Source organism: Podarcis filfolensis (genome assembly GCF_964270895.1).
Source record: "Podarcis filfolensis genome assembly, chromosome: 16".
Lineage (NCBI taxonomy): Eukaryota > Metazoa > Chordata > Lepidosauria > Squamata > Lacertidae > Podarcis > Podarcis filfolensis.
Window position 1 is genome coordinate 7,393,279 of NC_139620.1, and position 12,478 is coordinate 7,405,756.

The window sequence follows — 12,478 nt, forward strand, 5'->3', positions numbered from 1 at the left end:
GGCATGTCAGTGAAATCACGAATATTTGAAACACTATTGTAAAAAGCCTGCAAGCGCCACAGTTGCTCCCTCTAAGCCTCCTTGCCCAAACTCCAACTCTCCACAGACCTTAACGGTCAGTGCAAGGGTTTCCTGGGATTGAACCTGCAACGGCTCGTGGGTCGCTAGGCACTGTTTCTATGTCTTTTTTTGCCCTTTCTACGCTCTTTTTTAGGGTCCTTTTTTTGCCACTTCTGGGCTTGGGGCGATGCACGCTCACGCATGCCTTGAACACACATAATTGATATAATGCAATGTAAGAAATAGGGATGGAGCTATGTAGAGGCATCGGCTGCCTTCACAGTTTTTCCCACATTGTGTTTTTTTGCATAACATACACACACACACACACAGACACACCATGATTTGTGATATATTGCCAGGTCAAAAATTATGAAACCAATATCGCAATATGGACTTCAGACCGGTTTTGGACGATATATCGCCCAGCCCCGGAATGCATCATGATTTGCGATATACAGTCAAACCTTGGTTCCCGAATGGCTTAGTCGCTGAACAAATCAGCTCCCAAACGCCACAAACCCAGAAGTAAGGGTTTGTGAACGTTTTTCAGAAGCCGAACATCGGACACGGCTTCAACTTGAGTGCAGGAAGCTCCTGCAGCCAATTGGAACCTGCGCCTTGGTTTTCGAATGGTTTTGGGAGTCAAACGGACTCCCGGAATGGATTAAGTTCGAGAACCAAGGTACCACTGTATTGCCAGGTCAACAATTATGAAACCAATATCACGATATGGACTTCAGACCCGTATTGGACAATATATTGATATATATTGAGACCTCCGGGTATAGGGCAGTATATAAATTCCACAAATAAAATAAATATTGCCCATCCCTAGCGCGGTCACACGGCAATTGGATGCGCATAAACACAGTACAGTGGTACCTCGGGTTAAGTACTTAATTTGTTCCGGAGGTCCGTTCTTAATCTGAAACTGTTCTTAACCTGAAGCACCACTTTAGCTAATAGGGCCCCCTGCCACTGCCGCGCTCTTTTGTTCGGGGCTTCCATCTTGTTCCACCTTGTGGCAGGTGGGAGTCCTGTCGCGACAGTCTTCAATAAAGGCCAAGCCTACTGGCTGCTGTTTTGCTTTGGTATTCCTGGCTGGTATCCTTGTTTTTTGTCCAAGGGAGCCCTCAGATTTCTCCGTTAACACCACATAATCTCCCCATTAGGAATTTCCCATTGCATGGAAAGTAACTTCCTTTCCCACTAGGAAACACATTCCAAGTACAGTGGTACCTCAGGTTAAGTACTTAATTCGTTCTGGAGGTCTGTACTTAACCTGAAACTGTTCTTAACCTGAAGCACCACTTTAGCTAATGGGGCCTCCTGCCGCAGGAACACGATTTCTGTTCTCATCCTGAAGCAAAGTTCTTAACCTGAAGCACTATTTCTGGGTTAGTGGAGTCTGTAACCTGAAGCGTATGTAACATGAGGTACCACTGTACATACTTAGGCGCACACTCTCTGTCTCTCACACCCCATATATAGTGCAAAATTCACAGACTACCAAATACGGTTACAACTAATAATAACAGCAGAAAATCCACATTTTGTGCAACACAGTTAAGCAGCAGCAAGTACCTCAAAGCAATATGCATAAGTCTGCTTGCAGACACGTAACCGCCTTTCTTCGCACCCCACCCAGGTAACATCCCCACCCGCCTCCAGTCCTGGCGCCGACACAACCACCCCTTCTCGCTCTCGTTCCTGGAGGCTGTGCTGAGCTCGGTCGGGATGGGCGAGATGCACAAGGCCATCTCTCTGTTCCTGGACACGGTGAAGGAGCAGTCCGGCACGGCACACATGCCCAGGTACGGTTTCTCCTCTCCTGCCCCTCTGCCCACCCACTCCTGCACTTCCCTGCGGCAAACATGAACCCACCTGGCCCAGTGTTGCCTACACTGGCTGGCAGAGGCCGTCCGGGGTTTCAGGCGAGAGTCTTTCCCCTGCCCTGCCTGGGCATGTCGGGGATTGAAGCCTGGGCGTTCTGCATGCTAGGCAGGTGTCCTGCTACTCTGCCATGGCCCTCTCCTCTAAAGATAAAAGTAGGATTCTACTTCCCGTGCTTCTGGATGAAGGGTATATTTAAATACTCACAGAGGAAGATGCCTTATATTAAGTCAGACTGTTGGGATTTGGGGCAGACATACCTGGAGATGGCGGAACCGGAGGCCTTCCTCATCCAAGTGCCCTGTTGCTTTGGCTTGATCCTTTCCCTAAAGGCAAGCCAAGATTCCAGTCCTTATGAAAAAAGGGGTGGTTTAATAATAATAATAATAATAATAATAATAATAATAATAATAATAATAATTTATTATTTATACCCTGCCCATCTGGCTGAATTTCCCCAGCCACTCTGGGCAGCTCCCAATCAAGTGTTTAAAACAGTACAGCGTTAAATATTAAAAACTTCCCTGAACAGGGCTGCTTTAAGATGTCTTCTGAATGTCAGGTAGTTGTTTATCTCTTTGACATCTGCTGGGAGGGCGTTCCACAGGGCAGGCACCACTACCGAGAAGGCCCTCTGCCTGCTTCCCTGTAGCCTCACTTCTCGCAATGAGGGAACCGCCAGAAGGCCCTCGGCGCTGAATCTCAGTGTCCGGGCTGAACAATGGGTGTGGAGACGCTCTTTCAGGTATACTGGGCCGAGGCCATTTAGGGCTTTCAAGGTCAGCACCAACACTTTGAATTGTGCTTGGAAACGTACTGGGAGCCAATGCAGATCTCTCAGAACCGGTGTTATGTGGTCTCGGCGGCCGCTCCCAGTCACCAGTCTAGCTGCCGCGTTCTGGATTAGTTGCAGTTTCCGGGTCACCTTCAAAGGTAGCCTCATGTAGAGCGCATTGCAGTAGTCCAAGCAAGACATAACCAGAGCATGCACCACTCTGGCAAGACAGTATGCGGGCAGGTAGGGTTTTAGCCTGCGTACCAGATGGAGCTGGTAAACAGCTGCCCTGGACACAGAATTGACCTGCACCTCCATGGACAGCTGTGAGTCCAGAATGACTCCCAGGCTGCGCACCTGGTCCTTCAGGGGCACAGTTACTCCATTCAGGACCAGGGAGTCCCCCACACCCACCCACTCCCTGTCCCCAAAAAACAGTACTTCTGTCTTGTCAGGATTCAACCTCAATAGGAACATAGGGAGCTACCTCTCAGTGTGTTGGACCATCCAACTCAGTGCTGTCTGCACTGACTGACAGCATCTCGCCACAGTTTCAGGCAGCCATACCAGGAGATGCTGGGGTTTAAAGTGGGGGCCTTCTACATGCAAGTCAGGTGCCCTGCTGCCAAGCTAAAAAATTCCCCGTGGTCCCATGGGCACTTTCACAGGGACTTTTGCGCTGCTCTGATTCCCTCTCCTCTTCTTCTCCTTAGGAGCGTTTACCACGAGATTCTCTTCTTGAAGCTGGCAGCCCTGGGCAGAGACCACGTGGACATTGGTAAGTGCAAGGCCCCTGCATCCCAGAGGGGTTTGAATGGCACAAGCTACTTGGAGAGAGAGAGAGAGGATGTCTGGAGAGCTGCTGCCGGCCAGTGTAAGCACTGCTGAGCTGGATGGGACTGTGGTCTGTATAAGGCAGCCTCTTAAGTTCCTAAGCAGGAAGGGGAAGTGAGAAAGAGATCTCCGCACCCAGCAGTTTCACAAGTCATTACCCACACAGGCTGCATTCATGAGGTCTAGGAACTTGCTTGTATTTCTTCCCCCCCAAAGAAAAAAGCCTAACATTCTCAATAATATTTTTGGCACTTTCTTTGCATCCATGAAGTTTGAAAATGTGCTTGCGTTGTACATTTTTGAGATATGTTTTTCCTTACCCTCTTAACAGTTTGATTTCAAAGTCTTATCTTTGTTCTGCATTTCTATCTTTTTAAAAAATATTTCATTTACTTGACAATACTGAAACCAATCGGATATCCATTCTCTTCTTGTTTTTTTAAGGTTTACAACCACCTTCAGAAAAATTTAATGTAGCCCATTCTGCCCCCATATTTATTTTCTTTTGTGGGAAATAGCACCAGGGGCGTTTTTCTTTCCATATAGACTGCTTCTTACAATAGGTTAAAAAAAAATCTTTGTCGACTTTTACCTCCTAAATCCTCACAATGCTGAAGTGCAAATTCGAGGTGCTTTCTTTGTGTCCATGAGGCCTAGAAACCTGCCTGTGTTTATTTAAAAATGAAAGGATGAAAAAAGCTGAAATTCTTAGGATGCTGAGTTCCATGAGGTCTAGAAACCTGCCTGTGTTCATTTAAAAATAGAAAGACAAAAAAAGCTGAAATTCTCAGGATGCTGAGATCCAGCTGTCAGGTCCTTCTGCTTCTCCCATAGCAGTTCTCAACCTGTGGGTCCCCAGATGTTGTTGGACTACAACTCCCATCACCCCTGAGCTCTGGCCTTGCTTGAACATGCCTGGCTTACAAACAAATTTTATTGCAGCCTTTTCAGAATCATAAAATTTGGGAGTGATACCCATACGAGCCCCACGTTAGGCAAAAAAATCTTCCCGTGTTGGCCTAGATGAACCTTGTGTTTCCTTCCAGCTCAACAATTCTATGATTCTGTGAGGTAATCCTGCTGATAGGATCCCTGATAGGTTGGCCACTCAACCTCTGCTTAGAAACCACGAGGGCAGCCTTTCTCAACCTGTGAGATGTTGTTGAACTACAACTCCCATCACCCCTAGCTAGCAAGGCCAGAGCTCAGGGATGATGGGAGTTGTAGTCCAACAACATCTGGGGGCCCACAGGTTGAGAACCGCTGTAAGAGGAAACCTGGAGAAGAGGGAGCGCCTTCACTTTCTGCCTCTTCCCCTCTCTGCAGCCGACTTCGACAAGAAATACAAATCTGCCTATTCTAAGCTGGCCAGCAGTGTGGGGAAGGAGACTCTGAAGCAATGGAGAGCCCAGCCGCTCACCTCCAAGGCCATCGACTGCCGGAAAAGCTTTGGGGCCAACCTGGAATGCTAGCGGGGGTCACCCGTGCCGCCGCCGCCAATCTTCCCCCCTGCCGTTTCACCTCTGGCACCCCCACCCTCCAATTCCTGCAACATAGGAATCGCCAAGGACACAACGGGAGCTGATAACCAAATCGCGGCGGGAGCCGGTCGCTGCCACCGCAGGACCTCCTCTGGGGCAGACTAGGGGACCCCGGAACGAGAGGCCCATCGCCGTCCTCTCCTCAGAGACCCCTCTGGTCCCTGTGTCCCCCCCGGAGCTGGGGCGGGGTGTCCCAACGCTAGCCGGCAGTGGGGAGACGGCGGGTCTCAGGGACCAGGTGCATTTGGGGTTTCGGGAGTGCCTGTCCCCATCCCTCCTGTCCCAGCACTGCACTCTGCACGTGCATGAGAACACACGGACGCCGTCCCCTCCCTCTCCTGTCTCCCCCCTTCCTCCCCACCCGGGTCGACCCCTCCCAGAGCTCCTCTATATTTTTGTGCACTGTGTTATTTTCTGGAAGGCAAGTCTGCCCATTTCTTCCCGCGACACATCAGGGTTCAATTCAAGAAGAGGGCAACCCATCTCAAAGCCAAGTTGGGTTTTTGTTTTTTGTTTTTACCGTCAGTGTTTTTTTTCCGGGGCTGGGTGGGGGTGGGAAAGGGGGGGAGGGAGAGAGAGAGAGCTATTTTATAATTTATTTATTGTCGAGACCTTTTTCGTTGTTGTTGTTGTCGCTTTAACTGCCGAAAAGAGGAGCCCGCTAGCAGGTGATGGGGTGGTTGGGGTTGAAGAGCCCATTCTACAAGTCCACCTCCCTCTTTCTCTGCTTTGCCAGGCCCTTCCCCAAGGGAAGGGTTGTCTCCAGCTAAGTTCTGCTCAGGCTTGTTGAAATTAATGGCGTTGGGCCCCATCCGCACTACACATTTAAAGCGGTATCATACCGCTTTAAACAGTCATTGCTTTCCCCGCCCCCAAAGAATCCTGGGAGATGTAGTTCATTAAGGGTTCTCAAAGTTGTTAGGAGACCTCTCTTCCCCCTCACAGAACTATAATTCCCAGAGTTCCCTTAAAGAGAAAGGTTGGTGGTTAAACCACTCTGGGATTTGTAGCTCTGGGAGGGGAACAGGGGTCTCCGTGCAACTCTCGGCACCCTTAACAAACCACAGCTCCCAGAATGCTTTGGTGTGGGGAGCCGTGACTGTTTAAAGTGGTATCGTAGGGCTTTAAATGTATGTTGCGGGTGCAGCCTAGCTTAGGCCCGTTAATTTCAGCGAGTCTGAGCAGAACAAACGTTCGGTGCAACCCGGCGTGTCGTCCCGCCACCCCACTTTCTCCTCAGGGCTTGGATTGTGCAATATGGAGGCTGATCTCCATCAAGACCCTATTTGTTGTATTCTTCATTTTGTTGGTTTGTCCGTTTCGATGTTCCCAGTTCTGTAAATAAAGAGGCTTCTGTATTTTCCTTCCGGGGTACTGCACACGCGTCTTCGATTGGGGCACAAGAGGAGGCCGGGCTCAGGTTCGCCTCAGAAACCCAAGTCCGTAAATGCGATGATGGAACGCAAAGATCTGCTTTAATGTGTGATCCCTGATGGGTTGGGATATGTGTTTATCCCATACATTTAAAGTGCTGCAAGACCACTTTAAACAGTCACGGCCTCCCCTAAAAGATTCTGAGACCTGTCGTTTCTTAAGGGAGCTGAGAGCTGTTAGGAGACCCCAGCTCCACTCATAGAACTACAATTCCCAGAGTTCTCTGGGAAGAGAGATGGGTTGCTAAACCATTCTGTCTCAAACCCCGCAGAGTCAGGACAGACAGTAGTAAACTACATGGACCCAATGATCCAAACTGGAGGTATAAAGCCACTTCCTACGTTCTTCAGATCGTTCGGAGCCATGAGGACTGGAATCTTAACTTTCATTTTAGGGGAAAGACCACTGCTCTGTATTGCAGCACCTGCTGTACGTGCAACAGAGCCCAAATCCCATCTCTAGCTTTTCAAGATGGGATGCGTCCAAACCCCAGAGAGCTACTGGCCAGTCCGTGCAGAGCAGCGATGGGGAAACACTGGCCCTCCAGATATTCCTGAACTTCACCACCTCACTCAGCATGTCCAGTGGTCAGGAGTTGTATTCAAGGGGTGTCTAGGGCAGCCTTTCTCAACCTGTGGGTCCCCAGATGTTGTTGAACTACAACTCCTATCACCCCTAGCTAGCAAGGCCAGAGCTCAGGGATGATGGGAGTTGTAGTCCAACAACATCGAGGGATCCGCAGGTTGAGAAAAGCTGGTCTAGGGAGAGACAAAGGTTTGCCCCCCCCCCCCCCCCGGTATAGACAGTCCTAAGCTAGATGTCCTGGCAGATCTAACTCGGGAAATGGCAGTTTTTTTAATGTTTCCAAGGGCACATCTGTGCCATACATTTAAAGCCATTTTAAGAGCCGTGACTCCCCCAGCCTTGCCCCCAAAGAATTCTGGGAAGTGTAGTTGTTTGAGGGTTGAGAGCTACAATTCCTTGGCAAGAGGAATTGGTTGATAAGAGCCAACTAATTCTGGTTTTGTCCTCGCCTTCCCTCCACAAAGGCCAGGTGGAGACTAAGGAGGTTGCAGGGAGCCAGGGTCGCCCACCGGAATGATTGCAAGGCCACAAGCGCACCATCCATTTAAAGCACTTTTAGCCAGTCATGGCTCCCTTCGCAGAATTACGAAGGGTCCTGGGGATTTGCTAGGAGACCCTTCTATTCCTCTCCCAGAGTTGCAGCTCTGAATGTGACTTCATTAAGGAGGTGGGCAGGTGGAGCGGTCCCAATGGACCGGCCTCCACTATCTGGTGTCAGCAGTGGGGGATTCAAAATGGCGCCCCCAAGAGCATTATGGGAAACGTGAAATCCTGGCTCACGGACCCAGGGCAAGTTCTGGTGGAGTCTCCTGGGCTGCTGAGGCTCCAGATCTGTCTACCAGCACAACCCTGTGCATGTTTGCTCAGAAGCCGCCCCCGCTGTATTTAATGGGGCTTCCTTTCCCCACACGCGTGGAGGACTGCCGCCTGAGACCAGACACTCCATTTTCTTATAGGGCGGAGGACGTCACACCAGGAAAACGAACCTCAATTGTGTTGCTTTGTTCTTTAACGGGGACGGAGGGAAACGGCCAGGAACTGAATCGCCAGCCTCCCCTGGGATGACCTTGCCAGACTTTTGGCGCTGGGGCTTGCCAGAAATAGCCTGTTTAGGAAATCAATACTTCCCTCGCTTTCTGTTTTGGGTGGCAGAAGCTTATTGGCCCCCGCCGCTTCACCGTCATCTGTACTTGTGGGGAGGGCCCGGAGCCTGTCAGTCATACGCCGCCAGCCAATGAGGGGCAGAGAAGCAGAAGGAAGCCATAGATCCAGGCCGGAGTCCCAACTGGCACCATGCCATCTTTCCTTTTGTAAACTGGCAGCCATGTTGAGTCCTGGCGATATCTGGGCTTCAGGGACTGCTCTACAGGGGTTTTTTTAAAATTTTATTTTAGGCTTGCCGCTACCGCCACCTGTTCTTTTCTCTTTTCTTGCATTCTCTTTGATGAAGAGCCACAACTCTGGGCAAGCTTTTTCTCCCCAAATTTATTTATTTGGTTTTCAAATCACAGAGATATATCAAACATAGATCATAAAAACAAGGTTCCAAGGAATCTCCTGGACTTCCATCCTCCCCTTTGTGCGTCTTATTATTAATCATTTCCTCCCAGATCTTTTATGATACTCCAAATCCTTTACCTCTTCCAGTATGTCCAGAATTCAGCCTTAAGCTACAAGTGTTACTCCAATCTTCCTAATGATTTTAACTGTTTACAATGGTCTTTAAGATAAGTTATAAATTCTCCCCATTCCTTATTAAAATTTTGGTCTTCCTGATTTCTGACTCTTCCGGTCGTTTTAGCCATTTCAGCATAGTCGATTAATTTCATTCTTCTCTGGCTGGGACTTTATCTTCTTTCCATCTCTAGGCCAGTAACATCCGTGCAGCTGTGGTCACATACATAAATAGTCTTTTCTTCTCCTTTGGGATTTCGGCTCCTAGAATTCCTAAAAGGAAGGCTTCAGGAAAGTTGTTTTAAACATTTTTTTCAACTCATTATATATCATTTCCCAAAATCCTTTTACTACCTTACAATTCCACCACATATGATAAAAGGTGTCTTCTAAAGTGCATGCTTTTCACGTAGAAGGACTCGGGTTCGATCAGCAGCAAGACTTGGACACAGCCCTTGGAGCACACCGAAACGCCATTTACCTTCCCGCTAGAGTGGTACCTATTTATCTACTTGCACTTTGACGTGCTTTCAAACTGCTAGGGTGGCAGGAGCTGGGACCGAGCAACGGGAGCTCACCCCATCGTGGGGATTCGAACCGCTGACCTTCTGATCAGCAAGTCCTAGGCTCTGTGGTTTAACCCACAGCGCCACCCGCGTCCCTCAGCTTTTCCTTAGGACGTCCCTATTTTCTTTGGAGAAATGTTGGAGGGTACAAAGCTCTGACTCGGAGTAAGGCAGCATTGCATGTTTAGTATTTAAAATAGTTTCAGTCCCCATTAACTCTGGGTAGAAAATTCCCTGCCTGGAACCCTGGAATGCCACTGCCAGTCAGTGTAGACAATACTGGACTGAATGGGTCCATGTTCTGACTCCATGTAAGACATTTTCCTGTGTTCCTTTCCGAAACATTTTGGTTTGGTTTGAAGGCAGAACCTTTGGCAGTGTAGCTTAGGTGGGCAAATGTCCTGACTAGGAAACAGCTGATTCTGGGTTCAATTCCTGATGGTGCCAAAATCCCTCCCGTAATAATAATAATAATTTTTATTTATACCCTGCCCTCCCCAGCTAAGGCCGGGCTCAAGGCAGCTAACAAGCAATAATAAAAACAAATTGAATGGATACAACTTAAAAACAAGATTAAAATACAACATTAAAATATTGAAACATTAAAATATTAAAATGTAGCCTCATCGCAGGAAGAGAAGGAAAGGAAAAAAGAAAGAGAGGGAGGGAGGGAATCAAATTGACTCCAAGCCAAAGGCCAGGCAAAACAACTCTGTCTTACAGGCCCTGCGGAATGAAATCAGATCCTGCAGGGCCCTGGTCTCATGAGACAGAGCGTTCCACCAGGCCGGAGCCAGTGTTGAAAAGGCCCTGGCTCTGGTTGAAGCTAATCCAACTTCCTTAGGGCCCCAGACCACTAGGGTGTTGCTATTTATGGACCTTAAGGTCCTCCGTGGGGTATACCAGGAGAGGTGGTCCTGTAGGTACAAGGGTCCTACGCCATGAAGGGCTTTAAAGGTCAAAACCAGCACCTTAAATCTGACCCTGTACTCCACCGGGAGCCAGTGCAGCTGGAAAAGCACCGGGTGAATATGCTCCCATGGCAGAGACCCCGTGAGGAGCCTCGCTGCAGCATTCTGCACCCGCTGGAGTTTCTGGGACAGCTTCAAGGGCAGCCCCGCGTAGAGCGAATTACAGTAGTCAAGCCTGGAGGTGACTGTCGCATGGATCACTGTGGCCAGGTCAGGGCGGGAAAAGTAAGGGACCTAGGAGAGGCAGAACCCTCCCATGGCAGAAGTGCACAAAACCTTGCACTATAATCTAATGGGGAAAGCTTGCACCATTTTAAGTGCAGAGAAACTAGCTGGTGACCTGATAGAAGTTTACAAGATTATGCATGGCATGGAGAAAGATTATAGAGAAAATACTTTTGTCTTCCCTCTTTCATAACACTAGATATCCAATGAAAGCTGGATGTTGGAAGATTCTGGACAGATAACAGGAGTTAACTTCTTCATGCAGCCTAACCTTGTGAAGTGAAAGGATAAGAAAGAGTGATTTATATCCAGATGCTAGGATAGAGATGATAAGGAAAACAGGAAGACATAATGAGAGGTAAAGGAGGTAGTGTGGGATTGGTAGGAGTCAATGTTTGTTTTTCTTTTTAGTGTTTATATTATTAACGTGTAAGATATGGATTTGTTTTTTTTCGTATGTTGGTTTTTGTGTATTGTTATTTGTTGATATTTTTTGTGTTGTTGTGTAGAAAATACGAAATAAAAATTGAATTTTTAAAAAAACAAAAAACTTCTTCAGGCAGCCCAGAGCAGAACTATGGCACTTGCTCCCGTAGTAGTCAATTATAGCCACCATCGTGGAGGGCTTTAAAAGAGGATTACATACCCTCCAACATTTCTCCGATGAAAATAAAGACATCCTATTCAACAACAACAATAATTTTTATTTTTATTTTTATTTATACCCCGCCGATCTGAACAGGTTGCCCAGCCAATTTGGGTAGCTTCCAACATTTAAAAACATAATAAAACATTGAACATTTTAAAACTTCCCTATATAAGGCTGCCTTCAGATGTCCTCTAGGGACACGGTTGGCGCTGTGGGTTAAACCACAGAGCCTAGGACTTGCTGATCAGAAGGTCGGCAGTTCGAATCCTCGCGACGGGGTGAGCTCCCATTGTTCGGTCCCTGCTCCTGCCAACCTAGCAGTTCGAAAGCACGTCAAAGTGCAAGTTGATAAATAGGTACCACTCCGGTGGGAAGGTAAACGGCGTTTCCGTGTGCTGCTCTGCTTCGCCAGAAGTGGCTTAGTCATGCTGGCCACATGCCCCGGAAGCTGTACACCGGCTCCCTCGGCCAGTAAAGTGAGATGAGCGCTGCAACCCCAGAGTCGGTCACGACTGGACCTAATGGTCAGGGGTCCCTTTACCTTTACCATTACAGATATCCTCTAAAGGTTGTATAGTTACCTATCTCCTTAGCTCTGGAGTTGCATAACTCCATAACCCCCAACATTTCTCTGATGGAAATAGGGATGTCCTAGGCCTAGACAAAACCACAAAGGACAAGGCTAGCCATGATGGCTAGCCATGATGGCTGTGCTCTGTCTCCACTGCCATACTGAGGCAGCAATGCTTCTGAATACCACTTGCTGGGAGTCACAAATGAGGAGAGTGCTCTTACACTCAGGTTCTGCTTATAGGCTTCCCATAATAATAATATAATAATTCATTATTTATACCCCGCCCACCTGGCTGGGTTTCCCCAGTCACTCTGGGCAGCTTCCAACAAAATATTAAAAATACAATAAAACACCAGACATTAAAAACTTTCCTAAACAGGGCTGTCTTCAGATGTCTTCTAAAAGTCAGATAGTTGTTTCTTTCCTTGACATCTGATGGCCGGGTGCCACTGCCGAGAAGGCCCTCTGCCTGGTTCCCTGTAAGTTCACTTCTGGCAGTGAGGGAACTGCCAGAAGACCCTCGGAGCTGGACCTCAGTGTCCGGGCTGAATGATAAGGGTGGAGACGTTCCTTCAGGTATACAGGGCCGTTGAGAACTTTAAAGGTCAGCACGAACACTCTGAATTGTGCTTGGAAATGCAGTGGGAGCCATAAACTGAAACAATGTGCCTCAGTTAAGACTATAATAAACACA

The 12,478-nt window shown here is 48.2% G+C and overlaps 1 protein-coding gene across 3 annotated transcripts in view; it reads left to right on the top strand.

Annotated features, from left to right (window-relative positions):
- Positions 1-6,469, top strand: part of DENND4B (DENN domain containing 4B) — a 58,296-nt gene extending 51,827 nt beyond the window's left edge. For all 3 annotated transcript variants that reach the window (XM_083590946.1, XM_083590948.1, XM_083590947.1), the window contains 3 exons: positions 1,712-1,877; positions 3,445-3,509; positions 4,892-6,469. In XM_083590946.1, the coding sequence (XP_083447072.1) occupies positions 1,712-1,877; positions 3,445-3,509; positions 4,892-5,037 (377 nt within the window). In that variant the 3' untranslated portion in view covers positions 5,038-6,469. The remainder of the gene's footprint in view (positions 1-1,711; positions 1,878-3,444; positions 3,510-4,891) is intronic.
- Positions 6,470-12,478: the final 6,009 nt, after the last annotated feature.